At 37.9% G+C, this 23,432-nt stretch overlaps 1 protein-coding gene across 1 annotated transcript in view; it reads left to right on the top strand.

The window, feature by feature from the left end:
- The window catches only part of ULK4 (unc-51 like kinase 4), a 561,027-nt gene that overhangs the window by 157,820 nt on the left and 379,775 nt on the right, over positions 1-23,432 (top strand). Inside the window, exon 22 of the mRNA XM_069475562.1 lies at positions 1,527-1,654. Coding sequence (XP_069331663.1) covers positions 1,527-1,654 — 128 coding nt within the window. The remainder of the gene's footprint in view (positions 1-1,526; positions 1,655-23,432) is intronic.

The raw sequence follows: 23,432 nt of genomic DNA, 5'->3' as shown, positions 1-23,432 counted from the left end.
AAGAAAATCGAGCTTAAGTCTCTCTTGAACACAGTGTTATTGTTAGGTGCTGGTCTGCCTTAAGGACTCTTGGGAACTTATATTCCTGTTCTCTGAAGCCATCCTGCTAATAGTATGAGTCCGTATTTCTGGCTACTTACGTTCATTAAGAGTGTGTGTGTTTGTCTGTGTTTCCTATTTGTATAGCGATAGGGTGCACTCGGAATGATATGCAGGTGGGAGAATCACTTGAGGCCAGGAGTTGAGACCAGCCTCAGCCACATAGAGACCCCATCTCTGGAAAAAAAAAAAATAAATAAAGGAAAAAAAATATTAGCCAGGTGTGGTGGCGTGTACCTGTAGTCCTTGCTACTTGGAAGGCTGAGGTGGTAGGAGGATTGCTTGAGCCCAGGAATTCAAGGCTGCAGTGAGCTGTGATCCCACCACTGCACTCCAGCCTGGGTGACAGAGCAAGAGCCTGTCTCGGGGGTGTGGGTGGTGGGTGAGAGGAAAATGACATTATTACTTGTACTTGTCAATACTTACTCCTCTGTGTTGTATTATACTTTTAGTTAAAAATGTTACAGGAGTATAGATTTTTTTGTGTGTCATGTATTGAGTATTATTTTATGTCTGTTAAGACCTCAGATGTATAGACTAGAGATATGCTCTCTATATGTGCTATTTGCTCAGAGATTCGTATCTACATGAAGTTGTGACCGCCAGTTGTGTTACTTGTTGCCATGCTTCCAGTTGTGTTTCTCTGCTGAGAAATGTTTGTGTGGGATCCAGTGACAGGGAGACTGAGGGGCTTTGACTTCCCAAGCAGGATAGAGGGCCCCAGCGTGTGCATAGGTAATATGGCACCCACCGTCTCAGCCTGGGTCTGTGGTAGGGCAAAGCGACCCTGTGCGGGCCTGCAGCCTGGTGCTGTGCTTCCAAGAAGCTCAGTGACGGCAGCAGTGCCTGGATTGACAGGGAAGAAGGGCTCTCTTGACAGATCAGGAGCTGGCAGGCTGCTACAGACAGGTGTGTGTGTGTGGCGGGGGAGGGGGGGGGGGAATAGACACTCCCACCCACCCTTTCCACTGGATTCCGAATCTCTCAGGGGGTCATCTCTGCCATAATCTTTTTCCTTGTTCTGCTCCACAACTTCTTCCTGTGGAATCTCCAGTAAGGGTGGGTTCTGGCACCTTTCCCCCAGTGTTTCCCCTGGGCTATGCTTTCTCACCTAAAAATTTTTCTTCTTTTTGGGACAATCTGGGGACCATTGTCTCTAGTCAGCCATCTTGCTCCTCACCTCTCATTTTTTTCTTTAAAATGGGGATAATATTGTCAGTTGTTTATGACTGATATTCAGGTTCAAATGAGATAATACATATTAAAAATTTAGCATGAAGTCTGACACAAATTAAGAGTGCAAAAACAGAGGCTGATATTACTTTACTTCCCGCCATCTGTTTGATTATTATAAGCTATTCACTGTAAGAGTTGACTGCCCTATTTTTTTATGTTTTCTCAAAAAAATTTTTAAATGTCTTCCACAGGATTTTGTCTCCACAATTATCCGTTTACTTGACAGCCCCTCAACTTACATTAGAGCAAAAGCCTTCCTGGTTCTTCTATATGTTTTGATTTATAACCGAGAGATGCTGCTGCTCAGTTGCCAAGCAAGGTAAGATTTTCTCTAATGGTTTCATTGATGACTTCAATTTGTTGCCCATTTTATTAGTAGTTGTATTAATACATACATGTCACAGGGTATTTCTTGGCCTCTATGTGCCCAGTATTGAAATTTTTTTTCCTAAATTTTTCCTGAGGGTTTAGTATTTCACTTACAATCTCTGCTTGGAAGCACTGAGGACCTAGAGGAGAGCTCTGAAACTGAAGCAGGGTGGGATATGCCTGGCGTGTCCTAAATCTGAGGACAATCCAAGGTAGAGTGTTGACGTGGGTTCCGGTTTGTACCTCTGGGTACGTTTTGGGGGTCACTTTTGGACCAGTGGTTTGGTTGTATTTTTTGTTATTGTAAGATTCTGGGAAGAGTAGCTGAAGGCCTGGAAAGAGCAGCCTCATGGGGTAGGAGGAGGAGCAGGGCAGGGGGCAGGGTGTGTCCTAGGGTCAGCACGTCTTTCTCTCCCGGTTTCAGTTCCTTCCTCTGAAAGGAGGAGCTGTCCTGGATGGTCCTCAGGTTCTTTCACGTTCCGATGCTTTCTGAGTAACATCTGAACCGTCTGTTCCATGCTCCATTGAAGCCTAGAGGATCCTTGAATATCTGGTTTAATGTTTATTTCTAGATCCAGGTGTTTGCTTTACTTAGAATACCGAGCAGAGCCTGGAAGTGCTGAGATTGATCTAGATTAAGGGTTGGCAAACTTTTTCAGGCAAACAGCTGGAAAGTAAATATTTTAGGCTTTGTGAGTCAAGAGGCAAAATTGAGGATATTATGTACATACTTACATAAAAAGAGAAAACATTTTCACACATTTTTTATTGATGTAATATACTATTAATAATTCAGTATATTTTTTTTTGTAAATACACATCTACTTATGAGAGGAAGGGAATTCTCTTTGTGGAGGGGAGATAACATTTTGCTTAATTGGGGGTCAAAGTTAGTGTCCTCATCAAATCAGTTGCAAATGTTCATCTGTTAGTGCTGATCTTTAATGTGATTTTATGTGTCTTATCTTTGAAAATGTCTTCACACAGGTAGGTACTGCCAAATACCAGTACCATTTCATGAGCATGTGATTTTAATTGAGCATATTTATCATTTAAGGGGCAATTTGTAGAATTCTGTTAGATTCTTCTCTTGATATTTGCCTTTTATCATGCCATTATGTTAGATTAATCACTTCCAATTGAAGGTTGTGTGGAATCTCCTAACAAGCCTCCTTGTTTTTCGTCTCTCAGGGATCACTCTCCTTTGTTGTTTTAGTTACAGTGTCTTAAAAACTGGCATTTCATGTATTTTGTCTGTGTTTTGGTTGTCATAGATGGGAGAGTGAGTCCTGTTCCCACTAGTCCATTATGGCCAGAAGCAGAAGTCGCTCTTGTCTATTTTTAACAGCCTCACCACTGGCTTTGCTGCCTTTGATCTCTCCTTGCATTTACCATCATTTTCACCAGAACAACTAATACAGTTTCACAACAGATGCTCTGACTTCATCTCTTGTACTCAGTCTGGTCTCCGTACGGCAGCTGGACTATCTATCTGCACACTGAATCGTAACATCATTCGCTCTGAGACAATACCCCTGCCCCTCACTGTGGCCCGCCCTGCCCTGCTGCCTCTAATTTCTGCCTTCCTCTTAGCCTTGTCTTCTACAGCTCCTCTTTGTGCTCACTGCAGCCCAGCCACATGGTTTTCTTGTTGTTTTTTGAATACATTAAGCCTATTGTGCTTACATCAGGGCTCCTCTCATTTGTTGTTCCCCATGCCTGTGATCTCTTCTAGATGTTTGCATGGCTGGCTTCCTCAGGCCATTTTGTTCTCTGTTCAAGGGTTACTTCCTCTGAGAGCCACTCTGTTCACCCTATCTAAGATACCCCCTGTAATTCCAACTCCAGAAACTCTTTACCTGGAAGGAACTAAACCACTCAGACCTTCAGAGGCTTAGACATGACACATGTGGCCTTTCTGGGGAATTGCTGTGACTTCTGTGTCTCTGAATGGGTCTTTAGGGACTTTAGCATTGTTGGGAAGATAGTGGTCTGAAGACATGCCCCTCACCCTGACCACTGCTTGCTCTCTGGAGCAATACAGTGAGCAGAGTGACTGTGGAGAAGGGCTTGGTGGGTGAGCTTAGTCTTGTGGGGGAGCTAACACAGGCTCCATTCTTCCTGCATGTGTGGCACAGATGGCACCCCATGTGTGGGCCCCTAAACTTGGGGTGAATACTAGACCTTAGGACTACAGCAGGGACGACATCCATAATGCAGATGCTTTCTGTACATGGTGGTTGGAATCCGCAGTTGTGTTCCCAGGAGATCTGGAGCAGGACTGAAATGGTGGGTCACTCTGCCCCAGTCTGTGAGGCTGTGGGAGGACCACCTCAGCTTCCTGCCCTGGAGGAGAACGGTGCCCTCTCACCACCTGCTGCTTTGCCACATCTGTTCTGATCAGGTGCTGAGTAGGTTAAGCAGTCAGCATGCAGAGAGATTTGTCCCAGGCTGTTTAGGGAAACACAGCACATGAAGGAGAAAGAACAGGAAGACCAGGCAGTTCTAACTGATGCAGAACTAATGGAAGAGACAGAAAAGATTTTAACAATTAATGAAAACTCTATGAAGAGGCAGTTTTTTTGAAAGTCAGCAGAGGAACTGAAAGAGAATGGTCTCTGCTAGGGATGGCATTGGTTCTTTGAAAGGCAATATGACAGAACACATGGAACCATTCAGAGCTGAATTCCAGGAGGAGGAAAGGAACAGATGGAGGAGGATTTCTCATCAAGGAAATCACAGCAGTCATCTTCTGGTTGAACATGCTCTCTTCTGATGCTGTACTCAGAGTAAAGGGGTGAAAAAGCTCCAAAACCACAAGGGCAAAGGGAGGATGGCTAAAGCAGATGAATGCTGTTACCTGGTCTTTATATTTTGGTTTATGGCAATGTTCATTTATTAATCTGACAGTTTCCATGGATCAGGAGTCTGGGCACGGTGAAACTGGATCCCCTGCTCACACGCTGGAAGTCCAGGTGTTGGCTGGTGCTGTGGTTCTCATTTGAGGATCCTCTTCCAAGCTCACTGAATATTGCAGAATTTCCTTGCAGCTGTAGGACTGATGTCCTCACTTTCTTGCTGGTATTTGGCTTGGATTCTCTCCCAGCTTCTAGAGGCCATCTTTCTTCTTCGTTGGCAGTTTATAAACATGGCTGTTTACTTTCTTCCTGGAGGCCAGCAGGATCACGTCTCATACCCTAAATCCGCCTCATACTTCAAACTTCTTTGATTTCCTTCTTTGGCTATCAGTCAGAGAAAATGACTTTTAAAGGTCTCTCCTCATTAGATTAGGCTTATTCAGATAATCTACATATCTTACATATGTCAAGGTTAATTGAATTGGGACTTTAATTATATCTGCAAACTCCCTTCCCAGTATATATAGATGCTCCTTGACTTATGTCCCAATATGGGTTACGTCCCAATAAATCCATTGTAAATTGAAAATATCCTAAATCAAAAATGCATTTAATACACCTATCCTACTGAACATCATAGCTTAGCATAGCCTACCTTAAACATGCTCAGAACACTTACGTTAGCCTACAAATGAGCAAAATCATCTAACACAAAACTTATTTTATAATAAAGTATTGAATATCTTATGTAATTTATTGAATACTGTACTGAAAGTGAAAAACAGAATAGTTGTATGGGTACTCAAAGTATCCTTTCTTCTGAATGAGTATTGCTTTCACATCATCTTAAAGTTGGGGGAAAAAACCCGTTGTAAATTGGATACCATTTGTAATATCTAGATTAGTGTTTGATAATAGCCAGGTAGGTGAAATTTGGGGTGGGAGGGCATCTTTAGCATTCTTCCAATCACAGTCCTCACAATGGAGGGCTACACAGCTGTGACAAGGCAGAAGGAAGATCTGTATACACAGCCTTGGAGTCATCTCCAAGATATATTTACTATTACCCTGATAAAAGCAAGACACATAACAGTATTCATAGCCTATTACCTTTTGTCTAAGAAAGGGGGTAAAAATGGGAAAGATATGTATTTATTAATATTTTCAAAAAGAAAAAATGGAGGGTTAAATAAAAAATTAATAGAAATGTCAATTTATTAGGGGTAAGAAGAGAATAGTGAGCGGGGCAGGGATGAGGCATGTGTCTCTGAATGTATCTGTCTTACGATCTAGACTTAAGAACCACGTAAATGTTTTATATAATTAAATTATGAAAATAAATGAAAGCAATCTCTAAAAATTGAAAATAACCTGTGTGTTAAGTTTGTGGTGTAACTCCCCAGAGAAGAGGTATTTAAAATGCTTTTAACTTATAATATTATGGCAGAATATTTCCATCTGAATATATTTTAGGGACCAAAAACCCTAGGAAGAAGCCCTAAATTCTGTTAAATATTCTTGTTGTTAGTGTTAATATTTATGTTGCTGTATTTTTTGTGTGTATATATAGTAAGAGAAAATTAATAACTATGCCAATTTCAATAGTAACGAAGATTTTCAGAATAAAAGAAAACATACAATTATAAAATAAAAATTAAGTAAAATTCTGTCATCCTTAATTTGAATCAAAAGTATTAGGATAAACTCATAATTTATTTTTTTATATTTTTAAGGAAATCATGTATTTTTTGTAGTTTTATCTACTTTCATTAGTCTGCTATGGTTGCCATAACAGTGCTGTAGATTGGGTGGCTTAAACAATATACATTTATCTTCTTATAATTTGTAGGCTATAAATCCATGATCAAGGTGCTGGCAGGGTTGGTTTCTTGAAGGGCTGGTTTCTGGTGAGACCTTTCTTTTTGGCTTACAGATGTCTGTCTTCCTATGTCCTCACGTGGCCTTCCCTCTATGTGTGCACACTCACAGAATCTTTTCCTCTTTCGGAACACCACTCCTACTGGATTAGGGCCCCACCAAAATGACCTCATTTGGCTATAATTACCTCTTTACAGGCCGTATGTCTAAATATAGTCACATTGAGGGTTAGGGCTTCAAGGTATGGATTTGGAGGGAACACAATTAAGTTTGTAACACTACTTAGAAGCCAGCATCCACATTTTAATTCCTAAATACCATTTTCTATTAAAAGAAACCATGTCCTCTTATATAAATTATATATATCTATAAATTTATATCTTCCAAGTCTCCTACACAGTTTTGCATTCAGGCAAGAGATGAACAAATTGAGGCTGGGGCATGTTGTCATTCCTGAAAGCAAGGAAGTTATCACAGACTGCTGAGGTCATGTTAAAAAGTATACAAGGGTCACCTTGAAGGAAATTCTACTGGCCAAAAGATGGAATTTTGAGAGTTCTTTATATATATTAGACATGAGTCCACTATTGGATATATGGTTTGAAATTTTTTCTCCCAGTGCGTAGCTTGTCTTTTCATCCCCTTGACAGGCTATTTTGCAGAACCAAAGTCTTTAATTTTAGTGAGGTCCACTTTATCAAGTTTTCCTTTAACAGCTTTGTGTTATGATGTCAAGTCTAAGAGCTCTGTCTAGATCCCAAAGATTTTCTCCTATGATTTAAAAAATATTTTTGTAGTTATTAAGTTTGTGATACATTTTGTGTTAATCTCTATACAAAGTGTAAGGTTTAGGGGTTTTTTTTTTTTTTGCCTATGGATATTTAATTGCTCTGGCACCATTTGTTGCAAAGGCTATCTTTCCTTCATTGAAATGCTTTTTCATCTTGTCAAAAATCAGTTGGGCATATTTGTATGGGTTTGATTCTGGGTTCTCTGTACTTTTCCATTGATCTATGTGTCTATTCCTTTATCAGTACAACACTGTCTTCATTACTGTAGCTATGTAGTAAGCGTTAATGTTGGGTAGAGTGATTCCTCCTATTTTTTTATTTGTCAAGATTGTTTTAGCTATTCTAGGGCCTGTATGCCTTTCTATATAAGTTTTGGAATGAACTTGTTTATATTTGACAGAACCTGGCTACTATTTTGATAGGAATCACATTAAACTAATATATCAATTTAGCCACAGTTGATATATTTGCTCTGTTGTCTTCCAGTCTATGCATGTGGTATGTCTCTGCATTTCTTTCTTTTTTTTTTTTTTTAACCTCTTTTCATTAGCATTTTGTAATTTCAACATACAGCTCTTATACATGTTCTTTTTTTTTTTTATTTTTTTATTTATTTTTTTTTTAATTTTTTTTTTATTCATGATAAATTATTAAGTGAACAGTGCAAGTTAAAAACAATAGTTTCATATTTTTTCCCCACCCCCCCTTTCCCGAGTCAGCACCTTCAAGTGTTACCACTCCCCAAACGGTGCGCAATGCACTCATTGTGTAGGCATACCCCCATCCCCTCCCCCACCCCCCACCTCAGTCTGATGTCCAATTGGTGTCGTTCCCAGATTTGTATTTAGGTGATGATCAGGGAAACCAATTTTCTGGTGAGTACATGTGATGTATGTTTTTCCATTCTTGGGATACTTCACTCAATATAATGGGTTCCAGCTCTCTCCAGGAGAACCATAGAGATGTCGTATCTTCATCATTCCTTATAGCTGAGTAATATTCCATGGTATACATATACCACAGTTTACTAATCCAATCATGTATTGATGGGCATTTGGGTTGTTTCCACATCTTTGCTATTGTGAATTGTGCTGCTATAAACATTTGGGTACATGTGTCTTTGTTACAGAATGACCTTTTTTCCTTTGGGTATATGCCCAGTAATGGGATTGCTGGGTCAAATGGCAGGTCTACTTGAATCTGTTTAAGATACCTCCATAATGCTTTCCACAGGGGTTGCACTAGTTTGCAGTCCCACCAGCAGTGTATTAGTGTTCCTGTCTCTCCACATCCACGCCAACATGTGTTGTTTTGGGTTTTTTTGATAAAGGCCATTCTCACTGGGGTTAAGTGATATCTCATTGTGGTTTTGATTTGCATTTCCCTGATGATTAGAGATGTTGAACACTTTTTCATATGTTTGTTAGCCATTTTTATATCTTCTTTTGAAAAATTTCTATTCATGTCCTTTGCCCACTTTTTGATAGGGTTGCTTGATTTTTTCTTGCTGATTTTCCTGAGTTCTAAATAGATTCTTGTTATCAGTCCTTTATCTGATGTGTAGTATGCAAAAATTTTTTCCCATTCTGTAGGTGGTCTGTTTATTCTCTGGACTGTTTCTTTGGCTGTGCAGAAGCTTTTTAATTTAATCATGTCCCATTCATTTATTTTTGTTGCTGCTGTGATTGCCTTGGGGGTCTTCTTCATAAATTCTTTGCCTAGGCCAATGTCTGTAAGAGTCTTTCCTACATTTTCTTCTAGAATTCTGATTGTATCACGCCTAAGGTTTAAGTCTGTTATCCACCGTGATTTGATTTTTGTGAGAGGTGAAAGCTGTGGGTCCTGCTTCAGTCTTCTACAGGTGGCTAACCAATTCTCCCAGCACCATTTGTTGAATAGGGATTCTTGTCCCCAGGGTATATTCTTTCCCGCTTTGTCAAAAATTAGGTGACTATATGAGGATGGTTCTATATTTGGATTTTCTGTTGTGTTCCACTGGTCTGTGTCCCTGCACTTGTGCCAATACCAGGCTGTTTTAAGAACCACGGCCTTGTAGTATAGTTTGAGGTCTGGCAAATTAATACCTCCCATTTTGTTTTTGTTGCTTAAAATTGCTTTTGCTATACGGGGTCTTCTTTGATTCCATACAAAGTGTATAATTATTTTCTCTATGTCTGTAAAGAATGATGTTGGTAATTTAATAGGGATTGCATTGAATCTGTAGATCACTTTGGGTAGTATAGACATTTTAACAATGTTGATTCTTCCGATCCACGAGCATGGTATATTTTTCCATCTATTTGCAAGTTCTGCTATTTCTTTTCTCAGTGTTTCATAGTTTTCCTTATAGAGGTCCTTCACCTCTTTAGTTAGATATATACCTAGATATTTTATTTTCTTTGTTGCTATTTTGAAGGGTATTGAGTCTTTAATTTGGTTTTCTGATTGACTGTTATTGGCATATATAAATGCCTCTGATTTGTGTATATTAATTTTGTAGCCTGAGACTTTGCTGTATTCGTTAATCAATTCCAGGAGTCTCTTGGTTGAATCCTGGGGGTTTTCCAGATATAACATCATATCATCAGCAAAAAGTGAGAGTTTGATCTCTTCCTTCCCTATTTGGACTCCCTTGATTCTGCTCTCTTGCCTGATAGCTCTCGCAAGGACTTCCAATACTATGTTGAAAAGTAATGGAGACAATGGGCAGCCCTGTCTGGTTCCAGTTCTAAGTGGGAGTGCTTTCAGTTTTTCCCCATTCAGTATGATGTTGGCTGTGGGTTTGTCATATATGGCTTGTATCATTTTTAGGTAGGTTCCATCAATGCCTATTTTGTTAAGCGTTTTTATCATAAAAGGGTGTTGAATTTTGTCAAATGCTTTTTCTGCATCTAATGAGAGTATCATATGGTTTTTGTTTTTGCTTCTATTTATGTGGTGAATTACATTTATAGATTTACGTATGTTGAACCACCCCTGCATCTCGGGGATGAAGCCCACTTGGTCGTGGTGGATTACTTTTTTGATAAGTACTTGGATTCGATTTGCTAGTATTTTATTGAAAATTTTTGCATCTATATTCATGAGGGAAATTGGTCTGTAGTTCTCTATTTTTGTTGTGTCCTTTCCAGGTTTTGGTATTAATGTTATATTGGCTTGGTAGAACGTGTTGGGGAGAACTCCATCCTTCTCAATATTAGAGAATAGTTTATGTAGGATGGGCACCAGTTCTTCTTTGTATGTATGGTAAAATTCAGGTGTGAACTCATCTGGACCAGGGCTTTTCTTTTTGGGAAGGTTTTTTTATTGCTGTTTCGATTTCAGTTCTTGATATTGGTCTGTTCAGGTACTCTATTTCTTCCTGGTTGAGCCTGGGAAGACTATGTGTTTCTAAAAATTTGTCCATTTCCTCCACGTTCTCCAGTTTGTGTGCATAAAGATTTTTGTAGAATTCATAGATGATATCTTGTATCTCTGTAGCATCGGTTGTGATTTCTCCTTTCATGTTCCTAATGGAGGTTATTAGAGATTTTACTTTTGTGCTCTTGGTTAGTCTAGCCAGAGGTGTGTCTATTTTGTTTATCTTTTCAAAGAACCAACTTTTTGTTTTATTAATTTCCCTTATAGTTTCTTTGTTGTCCTTTTCATTTAGTTCTGATTTGATCTTAGTAATTTCTCACCTTCTGCTGGGTTTGGGATCGTTCTGTTCTTCTTTCTCCAACTCTTTGAGTCTATTCGTTAGGTTGTCTATTTGCATGTTTTCTGTCTTTTTGATATAGGCATTTATGGATATGAATTTTCCTCTCAGGACTGCTTTAGCTGCATCCCATCGATTTTGATAAGTTGTATCTCCATTGTCATTTAATTCAAAGAAATTTTTGATTTCCATCTTGATTTCTTCTTTTATAGAATAATTATTCAGGAGAAGGTTATTTAGCTTCCATGACTTTGAGTAAGAGTGAGGGTTTCTGTTTGTGATCATTGTTACTTTTATTCCGCTGTGATCTGAGAAGATGCATGGTATAATTTCTATTTTTTTGAATTTTTGAAGACATGATTTATGTCCTAGGACATGGTCAATCTTAGAGAATGTCCCGTGAGCTGATGAGAAGAATGTATATTCTGTGGACTTTGGGTAGAATGTCCTATAGATGTCAGCCATGCCCATTTGTTCTAGCATTCTATTTAGGTCCATTATGTCTTTGTTTATTTTCTGTTTAGAGGATCTGTCCTGTACTGTCAGTGGGGTGTTAAAGTCTCCAGCTATTACAGTATTGTTATCTATCATTTGGTTGAGATCTAGTAGGGTTTGCTTTATGAATCTAGGTGCACCTAGGTTTCTTATACATGTTCTTGTTAAATGTGTACCTAAGTATTTCTTTTTTGGGGTGGAACAATTGTAAATGATACTGTGTTTTTAATTTCAATTTCCACATGTTAATTGTTAGTGTACAGAAATGTGATTTTTTTTGTGTGTTGATTTTATATCCTACAACCTTACTGAACTTACCAGTTCTAGATGTTTTTGCTTTTTTTTTTTGTTTTTTTGGTAGGTTTTGGGAGATTTTCTGTATAGACAATCATATCATTTGTAAATATGGACAGGTCTTTTTTCCTTTCTGCTTTTTATGCCCTTTATTTCTTTGTCTTGCCTTGTTGTAGTACTTAGAACTTCTAGTACTATGTTGAATGAGGATGTTGAAAGCAGATGTCCTTGCTTTGTTTCTGATCTTGGAGGGAAAGCATTTAGTCTTCTACTGTTAGGTTTGATATTAACTCTAGATTTTCCCATTTATTCCTATCCTCTTTTCCCAATTTTCTTCAGAGTTTTTTTTCCCCATTATGAGTGGGTGTTGGATTTTGTCTAATGTTTTTTCTCTATTAATTAAAATGACAATAGTTTCTAAGGTGTTGATATGGTACATTATATTCAATGGTTTTCAAATGTTATACCAATTTTGCATACTTGGTCATGGTGTGTAATTCTCTTACATATGGCTAGATTTGATTTGCTTACATTTTGTTGAAGATGTTTGCATTTAAGTTCATGAGACATAATGGTTTTTTGTTTGCTTGCTTTCTCCCTCCCTCCTTTCTTTCTTCATTTTATAATAGTATCAGTATAATACTGGCCTCATAAAATGAGTTGGGATGTATGCCTCCTTCTTCTATTTTCTGGAAGAGACTATGTAAAATATGTATTAAGTTTTCTTTAAATGTTCAGTAGAATTCTCCAGTGTATATCCATCTTGGCCTGAAGATTTATATTGGGGAGTTGTTAAATTACAAATTCAATGTTTCTTTAATGGTTGCAAGACTATTCAGATCTTTAACTTTTTTGGTTGAGTTCTGATAGTTTATGATTTTTGAGGATTTAGTCTATTTTTTCTCAATTCTTGAGTTTATGAGCATAAAATTTTTTCTAGTGTTTTTTTTCAATCTTTTTAGCTGCTGAGGGATTTGTAGTGATATCCCTTCTCATCCCTGATATTGGTGATTTGCACACTTCTGTTTTTATTTTTATCAGTTTTCCTAGAGATTTATCAATTAATTATGTTTTTTTTTAAGTAACCAGCTTTTTGTTTAATTAATTTTCTCCATTTTTCTGTTTTCAATTTCTTTTCTGGGTTTTATTCCTCTTTCCTTTTGCTTACTTTGTTTTGCTCTTTTTCTAGTTTCTCAAAGTAGAAACAGCAATTACTGATTTGAATCCTTTTCTCCTTGTAAAAGATCATATAGCATTTAGTATTATAAATCCCTCTCAACAATGCTTTTGTATAGATTTTGATTTTTTAAAAAAAATTCATTCAGTTCAGTGTCTTTTTATTTCCTTTGAAACTTCCTCATCGATCCATGTATTAGAAATGTCTTATTTAATTTCCATATGTTTAGAGATTTTTATGTTGTTATTCTGTTATTGATATATAGTTTGAATTTATCATGATTAGAGAACACACTTTCTGTGATTTCAGTTCTTTTAAACTTACTGAGATTTGTTTTATGGTTTAGTGTATGGTCCATCTTGGTGAATGGTTCATGGGTGCTTGAAAATGTGCATTCTGCTACTTGTTGGATGGGATGTTCTTTATATGTCAGTTAGATCCTGTTGTTTCATTGTGGTTTTTAGATGTTCTGTATTCTTACTGTTTTTTTTTTTCTGGTATTTCTAGCAATTTCTGAAAGTAGGATATTGTGTTTCACAGTTATAATTGTGGCTTTGGCTATTTCTCTTTGTAGCTCTAAAAATTTTTGTCTCATATTTGGAGGTTCCATTGTTTGGAGGCTACATACATATACTGGTGTATAAATACTTTTATCTTCATGTAAGTCCCTCTTTATCTCTAATAGTTTTCTTTACTCTGAAGTTTACTTCATCTAATATGAATACAGCTACTGCTGCCTTTATTTTAAATTAATGTTTGCATTTTATACCTGTTTCCTTCCTTTTACTTTAAACATATCTATAGTTTCACATGTGAAGTGAGTTTCTTGTAGGTAGCATACTGTTGGCTCATAATTTTGTATCTACTCTGCCAATCTCTGCCTTTTATTATAATTGGCGTATTGGACCATTTACATCTAAGGTGATTACTGATATATTAAGGTTTAAGTCTGACATTTTATTCTTTATTTTCTTTGTTTCTCTTTTCTTACCTTCCTGTGGGTTACTTGAACATATTTAGGATTCCTTGATTTATTTATGGCACTTGAGTATATTAATTTGCAATGTTACATAGTTTCCTCAGTGGTTGGTTTAGATACTGCAATATACATATGTAATTTTTAACTGTCTCCTACTCTCAACATGTTATCCCTGTGAGTGAAGAGTGAACACCTATTTTCCTTTTACTTTCCCCACTTTTAAAATGTAATTGTCTTAAGGATGTTCTCTACATGCATTGAGTACTTTATCAGATACTTACAATTTTTGCTTTAGTCATCTAATGTTTTAGGAAATTTGTTTGAAATAGACCAGACAATTATATCTACCCCTAATTTACCTGTTCTGATGTTCTTCTTTACTCTCTGATATTCTTAGCCTTATGTTATCTCTTCCTTTAGGGTTAGAGAAATTTCTTTGGACATTTTTTAAGAATAGGTTTGCTGTTAAAAAAAACTGTTACTTTTCTTTTGAGAAATCTTTTCTTCTCTTTATTTCTGAAGTTTATTTTACTGCACTTAAAATTTGTGGTTGATAGTTCTTTTGTTTTGTATTTTTAGTCTTTAAAAATGTTCAACTTTCTTCTAGCCCCCGTGGTTTTATATTATGGTTTCAAATGTGTTGTTTTCAATTGGTATTCCTTTATAGGTAAAGTGTCATATCTCTGGCTATTTTGAAGATATTTTCTTTGCTTTTAAGATTTAGAAGTTTAATTGTGATATATCTTTGGTGTGAATTCTTTGGGTTTATTTTATTTTGAGTTTGATTAGTTTCTTGAATCTGTAGATTTATATCTTCTGCTAAATTTGGATATTTTGAGATCATTGTTTCTTTGAATACTTTTTCAGTCCCATTCTTCCTATCCTCCCCTTCTTGGGACTCTGATGATATGAATGTAAGATGTTTTATCATTTTACTATAGGTCCCTGAGACTCTGTTTTTTTTCCTTCTATTTTCTCTCTGCTTTTCAGATTTGTAAATTCAACTTATCTTTCATTAAGTTTATTCATCCTATTCTCTGTTACCTACACTCTACTGTTGAGCCCATGCACTGAGGTTTTTATCTTGGTTATTCTTCAGTTCCATATTGTACATTTGTTTATTTCTATAACCTCCTCTCCCACAGTGTTTTAAATTATTTCATTAGTTTTAAGAGGATTTGTATTGCTTTTTGAGACATTTTTATGATGGCTGCTTGAAAATCCTCGTTAGATCATTCTAGCATCTGATTCTTACTAGATTTAGCGTGTGTTGATTATCTTTGTTGATCATGTTGTGATTTTCCTGGTTCTTATTTTGATGAGTGATTTTAGATTATATCTTGGACATTTGGCTTATTCTTTTAGGAGGCTGGGTCCTTATCTCGCTCTGTGTCATTAAGTCCTCTTGTTGCTGGTTGGGCTAATACTAACCTTGTCGGGAAAGCAGATCACTGCCTGCTTCTGCTGGTTGGGAATGGAAGATAGTTCCCCACTCAGACACCTTAACACTTTCCCAGCAGGGAAATTGGAGAGTGGCCTGCTTTTGTTGGGCAGCGGATAAGAGGGTCAGCTGCCTGCTGAGTCTCATGAACACTACCTGTGCTGGGGAATCAGGTAACTGCTGTCTGCTTCTACCAGGCAGGGGATGGACAATTAGCTCCCTATTATGTCTTGTTGCACCTCTTAGCTGGAGCAATGGAGTGGGTCACCTGATTGCCTAGTGTAAAAGGATCAACTCCCCATTGTCCTACTAAAACTGTGGAGGAGGGAGGGACAGGATTGTATGTGGTTTTTTGCTGGTGTGTTTCTAGACTAGGGCAGGTGTTGCCAAAATGATTTTCTATTGTTAAGCCATCTTTTCACTGGTCCCTTGGCTAGGGGAAACAGGCTTTTCCTGGAGATTTTTTGGGTCAGTTGTGGGTTGGAGGCTTCTGTAGGATCCTGTTGGAGTATGTGAGGCAATGAGGAAATGAAAGAGACTCTGCTGTGTTGTTTCTTAGGCAGTCCACCTTCTTCTTTCCACTTTTCAGAGTCTTCCTACGCTTGTTTTTTATATTATGTCCAGGGATTTTTTAGTTACAAGAGGGAGGAATTTGGAGGAATGGGGCTACTCCATTTTGGCAAAACTGGAAATCCAAAGTCACTTTTAGCATTGGTGGTATAGTGGTTAGCATAGCTACCTTCCAAAGTCACTTTTTAAAAAAATGTTAATTTACTTTAATTAACTTATTTTTTAGAGACAGGGTTTTGCTCTGTCGCCCAGGCTGGAGCATAGTGCTTTAATCATAGCTCACGATAGCCTTCAACTCCTGCGCTCAAGTGAGTCTTTCTCAGCTTCCCAAGTACCTGGGACTACAGGCGTGAGCCACTTCACCCAGCTCAAAGTCACTTAAATATTGCTCATGGAAATGTGAGTTGCAACAACCTTTTGGAAAATGATTTGGAAACATCTGGACTATTAACAATATATACCACTTTGGCTTTAACAGGCCTGCATTTGATTTAGCTGCCAGAAATAAAAGTATGAACAGTTCAAGATAGGTGAATGAGGGTGTCCAATGCAGTATTGTTTCTAGTGGTGAATACCTGGAAATGCAGTTAATATCCATTGGTATTGAAATGTTTCAATAAATAATGATGTAGCTGTAACATAAATAATTCATTTGATTAACTTGGATGGATATTTATTACATATAGATACGTGAAAAAGGAAAGGGCAGAGTTATATATTAATTATGAAGTTTTTTTTAATAAAACAAAAATGGCAAAACTCTTCTATCTGCATGTATTTTATAAAAGTTCATTAAACAGATATGGAAGAATAATGTCAAATTGGTTATCTTAGGAAGGTGAGATAGGGAGATTATCTTCACTCATTTGTATTTTTAAGCTATTGTAATAATCATGTTTCACTCCTATAATTAAAACATATTTATAATAAAGAAAAACTAAAAGAAATGTTAGCAATATGTACCAGTTGGTTTTGAAAGATTAAGGGAATTTTTAAAGCAGTGAAAGTTCAGGTTTTTTTAGATTTTTAGATTAAATTTAGTAATATAAATTATTCTCAGAAACAAATACACAGCCAGCACAGGCTATGGGAAATGGTTGGTATTTTTTCCTTTGTGCTTTGCAGACCAGGTATTATATTCATGTGCATATAAAATGCAAGGTTGAATATAAAGGTATGCAAAAGAGAGGCAGCCTTTAGGCTAGAGAGATGTTAAAATTCTCTCTGATGAGTTTATATGGAAAAGTATTCTTCCTTCCTTCCTTGTCCCTTGAAACTGCTTTAGCAGCTGGAGTTCTGAGCAAATCACAGTACTTGCCCATCTGCCCAAGAACGAAAGCCTCACATCAGTAGCCTATGATAACCTTTGCTACATTATGCAGGTATTATTTTCTGCATAGCATCATCACCTTCGGCCTTTTATGGATTAGATTTCAGCACTTTTCTATGATGTCAGCTCTCACATCTATCTAGCATGAGACAGGTAGTAAAATTGAGCTGTCAGGATTAGATAAAAATGATATGAAGGCCCCCAAATATCCACCTATTTCTCTAAATGGCTTCATACTCATATTGAATATGACAGGCGATAAAATAAGGCCTTATGTGTCTCTAGAAATAACCCTTTTAGAGGATAAATAGCCTTATAAGTTCATTGTGTAGGTTTGCCATGAGCATGAATGTCAGTGGCTCCTGATGGATCAGGTTTTCCTAGAGGTTTTTTTTCCTTCCCCATAACATTACTATTAATATGTTAATCAGTGAAATTAAAAAAAATCTTAATTTTAAAAGATTTTTTTTAAAAGAAATATTTTCTTTGGATAATTGGTTAACTGTGTGGGGGAAAATTATTTTCTCTGCTTACATCATACAGAAGTCAATTCCAGATGGATTAAAGAATTATATACCAAAAAGAAACCATAAACAGCTGGAAGGAAATATGTTTAAATATGGGCGAAAAAAGATTTTCTGAGTAGAAAAGCAATGAAAGAAACCATAAAAGGAAATACTGATAGTTTGGCTACATATAAATTAGAAACTTTTACATCCCCCCCAAAATCATAAATAAAATTTATGTGCTAACAAAAACTAAATTTTTGTATCATATATAATCTGTGTGCTGTTAAAGAGATTCATAGTGATGTAAATAGATATTCAGCCTCATTAGTAATCAATGAAATGGAAATTAATGTGACATGAGGGACAGTCCCTTTGTTCAGCTCATGCATAACCTCCATCTTTGCCACTTTGGCCCCTTTGTACCTGGGCCCATTGGGTGCCTGGAGAAGGAGTCTTGACTGACATTTGCAAAACATGCCATCTTGTTTACCTCATGATTGAGAGCCTCCTCTGAAATGATATGCTCTTTAGCAAACATCCACGTGGTACATAACTGTCTTCGTGCTTTGTGCCCATTCTAAGAAGTCTACCCACATAATCTCTTTCTCAGAACTTCTTGTCACCAGCCTTCAAATCTTGTCCTAAGTCCCTGACCATCCTACTAGCTGTTAGCCAGTGCCCATGAGTCAGCATGCATCTGTACTTCTAGCCATATCTCAGTTTAAACGTAGAGTAGAACACAATGTATCCTTTGAAGATCTGCTCACTGGCTGTTCTTTTCAGGGACACTTCTGATTAGGTTTGTAATGCAGCAGTCTGCCTTCATTCGGTGCCAGCATGTTATACAGAACCATTCACTAACCAGACTCAGTGCTTTTCTTTGTCAGTCAACTGGTCATAAATAATTTTTAGTCAGGATTGAGGGGAGGCAATGCAGAGGAGTATGTGTGGAAGGAATCTGAGCCACTACTCATGCAACTTACTCCTGTATTGTGCACCTGTTCAAGCTCAGTCTCTTACATTGTTCAGTCTACTTGATGGTTTACCACTATGCATGCCCAACCTGGTGGCTTAGTGAGTTGGGTCAGTGATAGGTAACTCAGATCACACGATTGTTTATGTCCATAGTCATGTGTTCATTCTCTATCAGGATCTGTTTCTCAAAAGGAGAATAGTAATCCACAGATGGGCTTTGCTTCTAAACCGCAAAGACCTGTGTTGTCATTCATTTATTGGTGCTTCCCTGGGCCTTCATTTGCAACAGACACTCTAATTAGTACTAGATATTCTAGGTCTTACGGCTCCAGTGGCAGAGCAGCTTGTACTATAACTTGAAATTGCCGCAGAGCCTTTACTCACTCCAGCACCATTCAAAACCAGCAAGTTTGTAGGTTCCTCAGAAAATGAGTGCAAAGAAGACATTCAAGAGTGGCATGTATTGCCTCCTAAATTCACAAAGACCCATCAAGCATTGTGCCCCTTTTTTGGTGTCATAGTCAGTAAAAGTTATAATAATTTGTCTTTGACTTGGAGGGATGTCCCAATCATGTTCTGGACCATAGAGCTCCAGAAAATTCACTGAGGTAGTAGACCCCTGAATTTTCATGAGGCATCTCTCTCTCTTTTTGTGTGTCTAAGCCAACTAAAGTACTTGCTGTTGACTCTTCCTCTGGTCCGTCCAGCTCAGTGTCATCAAAAATAGTGTACAGAGGTAATGTTTGGTGGCATGTCAAGATATCTAGGTCGTTGCAGACTGTTCTTGGGCTGAGAGCAGGGGAGTTGGCATAGTTTGAGGCAAGGCAGTGGATATGAACTGTTCACCCTGATGAGTAAAAGCAAATACATGCTGGTGGTTCTTCTAGATTGATAGATAAACAAGCCTTTGTCAGGCCAACGGCAACTAAGGTGCCAGGGCTGTGTTGATGTGCTCCAGTAGAAATATTACATCTTAAATCACAGCTGCAATTGGAGTCACATATTTACATGTTGGATAACCCACTGTCATTAGTCATGATCCATCACAGTCATTTTCCAAGATTTTGCACAGGCCAAATAGACAACTTAAATGGGATTAATGAATAGTAGATACTGTCACCCCTGCACCTTTAGTTGATACTAATTTCTATGATTTGGTTTTCTATTGATACAGTTTACTACCTTGGTAGAGAGCGGACATTGCAGACTTCTACTTGTTTCTTCTTCTTATACTAGCCCTCTCTCCATAGATCAGATAGCCAATATATGTATTCTGCTGGTTGCTAAGTATGTCTATTCTAGTTACATATTTAGGAAATGAAGAAATAATCACAGACTAGGTCCATAGATATGCTGGGGTCACTATAATTTGAATTTTTAGGCCAAAATCCATTTATCACCTGACCACCATAACCTGAGAGACAATAGCTTTAATTAGAAACAGAGACATTGAATTGGATGATGAATTTGCTGAGATTCTGGCAGGGAGATGGAAGAAAGGAAAATGCATTCCATGTTTAAAGTACAAATTGTTCCTGCATGGGGGAAAACAACAGTGATAAAGAATGTGCAGTAAATAGACTTAGAATGGACTTAGAATGAAGCAAATGGACTTAGAATGAAGCAAAGAAAAATGTGGTATTTTGATTCTCTGAAAATACTGTGTGGCTACAGCAAAGAACCAGTTGTGAAGTTGTCCAGCATGAATCCAAATGGGATGGAAATCCACAGTTTACGTCTTATTCCAGTAGCATACCACGAGAAGATCACAAGTAGAAATAGGCAGTGGAGTAGTCAATTCATCCATGGACACATTGAGCTCAGAAGAACTCCAAGAGAATAAGAGTGTCGTGGGGGTGAGGTACAAGGGTGATAGCATCTTTAAGGAGCTGCCCGGATTAAGTTAAAGCAAGGAGTGTGGACTCTCCACTTTTAAAACTTCTATAATTGACTTCTCACAATGCAAATGTGTCATTCTTTACATGATAGAGTACTGGAATCTTGTCTTCTACTCCCATCATTTCCAGGAAGTTAGTTCTTCTTTTCTCTTGTGTTCCTTTCTGTTTCTCCTCTTCACCTGCACACTTGGAACTCCTAATTACCTGTCTGGCTTCCTTTCTCTCTCATCCAATAGCTGTGCCATTATCAGATTAATATTCTTTAAATGCCACTGCCATGAAGTCATTCCTTTCCTTTACAAAATTTTCTTTCTTTAGTCTTCCTGCCATCCCTCTTTTTAGTTAGCATGACCTTTGTGCCAGGTTTGTTGGCACCCAGTTCATTAAAAAATTCGTTCATGGTATTGAGAAACTCACCTCTTCTTATCAGCTGTAAAGTCTAAACTTGTCTTGTCCTTCTGCTATTTAGGGCTTGGGGGACTGCTGGGGTTTTGCCTCCTCCCCCCGTGGGTTTCTCCTTCCTGTGTGCTTGGGCCTTCCCTCAGTCCACGTAATCTATACTGTCATCTTTAAGAAATTCTTTGAGGCCGGGCATGGTGGCTCACGCGTGTAATCCTAGCACTCTGGGAGGCTGAGGGGGGAGGATCACTTGAGCTCATGAGTTCGAGACCAGCCTGAGCAAGAGCAAGACCCAATCTCTACTAAAAATAGAAAAAATTAGCTGGGTATGGTGGTGCATGCCTGTAGTTCCAGCTACTCCAGAGGCTGAGGCAGGAGGATCTCTTGAACCTAGGAGATTGCAGTTGCAATGAGCTATGACGACACCATTGCACTCCACCTGGGGTGACAGAGCAAGACTCTGTCTCAAGAAAAAAAAAAAAAAAGGAAATTCTTTGAAAGTTCTGACTGTGAATGGTTGTTTCCTGTTTTTAGGGCTAATGTAGCTTTCCATCAGGAATATGAAAAAAAAAAAAAAAAGAAAAAGGGTAGGGGAATAAAATACTTAGGTTCTACTTGCAGATTGAACTTGTAATTTACCTTTGTAGTTTTAGGGCTCATAGTAGGAACTTAATGTACGTTCCTTTCTTCCCACCTCAATGTCCTCTTTGCTGGTTCTCCATTTTCTGCTTCATGGTAGGCCCTTTTTTTTCCTCTTTCAGTACTGTCTTATGGTGATTTCATATAATGCAGGGCTTCAAACACCACCTGTGTGCTGATAGGCACTTAGATGACCTTCTCCCTACTCAGGCTTATATAATTTAGGTCATTACGTATGAAATGTTTGATTTCAAATCAAAAGTGTAGTTTATTATATCTCAAACCAGAAGCAGTACAATTAATCCAAGTATGTGCCTAAACTGTCGACACAGTTTTGCCATCTTAATGGTAGCTTGTTTATGCCAGCAGTGAAGAAGGCTGGAGAGTGAGTGGTGATGAAATCATGGAAGACGTTTTCCATAGCTTGTTGAGAATTGAATATTTTTCTTTGCAAGAAGTGGAAGGAAGTGGTAGTCAGTTGGTGCAATGTCTGGTGAATATGGTGGATGACAGAGGGTTTCCAAGTCCAGCTGCTGTAGTTTGAGCAGCGTTGTTTGTGCCACATGTGGTCACATGTTGTCTTGCTAGAGCATTGGCCTGCCTCATCATTTTGTCCAATTGTTTGCAGTAGATCCACTGTAATCGATTGACCAGGTTTCATGAGGCTGTAGTGGATAGTACCAGCACTGGACCATCAAACAGACACCATTAGCTTTTTTTTAATATTTGGGTTTTTTTTTTTTTTTAATATTTGGTTTTGGATTGTGTTTCACCACTTTGTCTTTATCCATTCATTGTGTTGATCACTTGTGATTGTCAAAAAGAATCCATTTTTTATCACACTTAACAATATGGTGTAGAAATTGTTCACCTTTATGTTGTGACAGCAAAGAAAGGCAAGCTTTGAGGTGATTTCTCTTCTGACACTCATTTAATTCATGCAGAACCCATCCATCCAGCTTCTTTACCTTGCCGATTTGTTTCAAATGGTCCAATGTTGTTGGAATAGTAACATCAAACCTTGCTGCTAATTCACGCTTAGGTTGAGATGGATTCGCTTCATCATTATCCACCTTGGACCTAGGTCGTCCACGTGGGTCATTTTCAAGATTTAAGTCACCAGAGTGGAACTTCTCAACCCACCAATGTACTGTGTTCATGAGGCATCATCCTTCCCAAACACTTCATTGATATTTTGAGCTGTCTACACAGCTTTTGTTCCGTGATGGAACTCATATTCAAAAATAACATGAATTTTTGACTTATCTGTGATTTCACAAAAATTGTTCTAAAAAAACTTTGCAAGATAATCACAAGCCAAACCACGTGTTTGAAAGACTGAGGATGTACCGTCACAATAAAAGTGAAACAAGTGTCAAAGTGAAATGTCAGAGATATCAGCTGTCAAATTTAGTACTTAAGGGAATCAAACATTTCGTATACTTAATAACCTAGTATCTTAACATATTCAGTTATATGCCCAAGAGGAATCTTAAGTTTAACATATACAAATCAAGTCTGCTTCCTAATTCCATCCCAGCCTCCAGACTTCCCCACCTCAACAGCCTAAAGCACTTAGTAGCACTCTTTATCCAGTCCTCAAGCCCAAACCTCTGAGCCACCCATACTCTTTTCTTCTCATCACTCAATCCAATTCATCCACAGATCATATTGACTCTTGCTCTAAAAGATGTCCACTCCCCACCCCATTTATCTACTTCTTTCCATCTAGACTGCCCCCACCAAGCACAGCATCTCTTCTTGCCTGTGACACTGGCCTTTGTCTGGTCTCCCTGCT

The sequence above is a fragment of the Eulemur rufifrons genome, chromosome 7 (genome assembly GCF_041146395.1).
Source record: "Eulemur rufifrons isolate Redbay chromosome 7, OSU_ERuf_1, whole genome shotgun sequence".
Lineage (NCBI taxonomy): Eukaryota > Metazoa > Chordata > Mammalia > Primates > Lemuridae > Eulemur > Eulemur rufifrons.
Note: the sequence above shows the minus strand (reverse complement) of the source record. Positions and strands in the feature narration are given on the sequence as shown.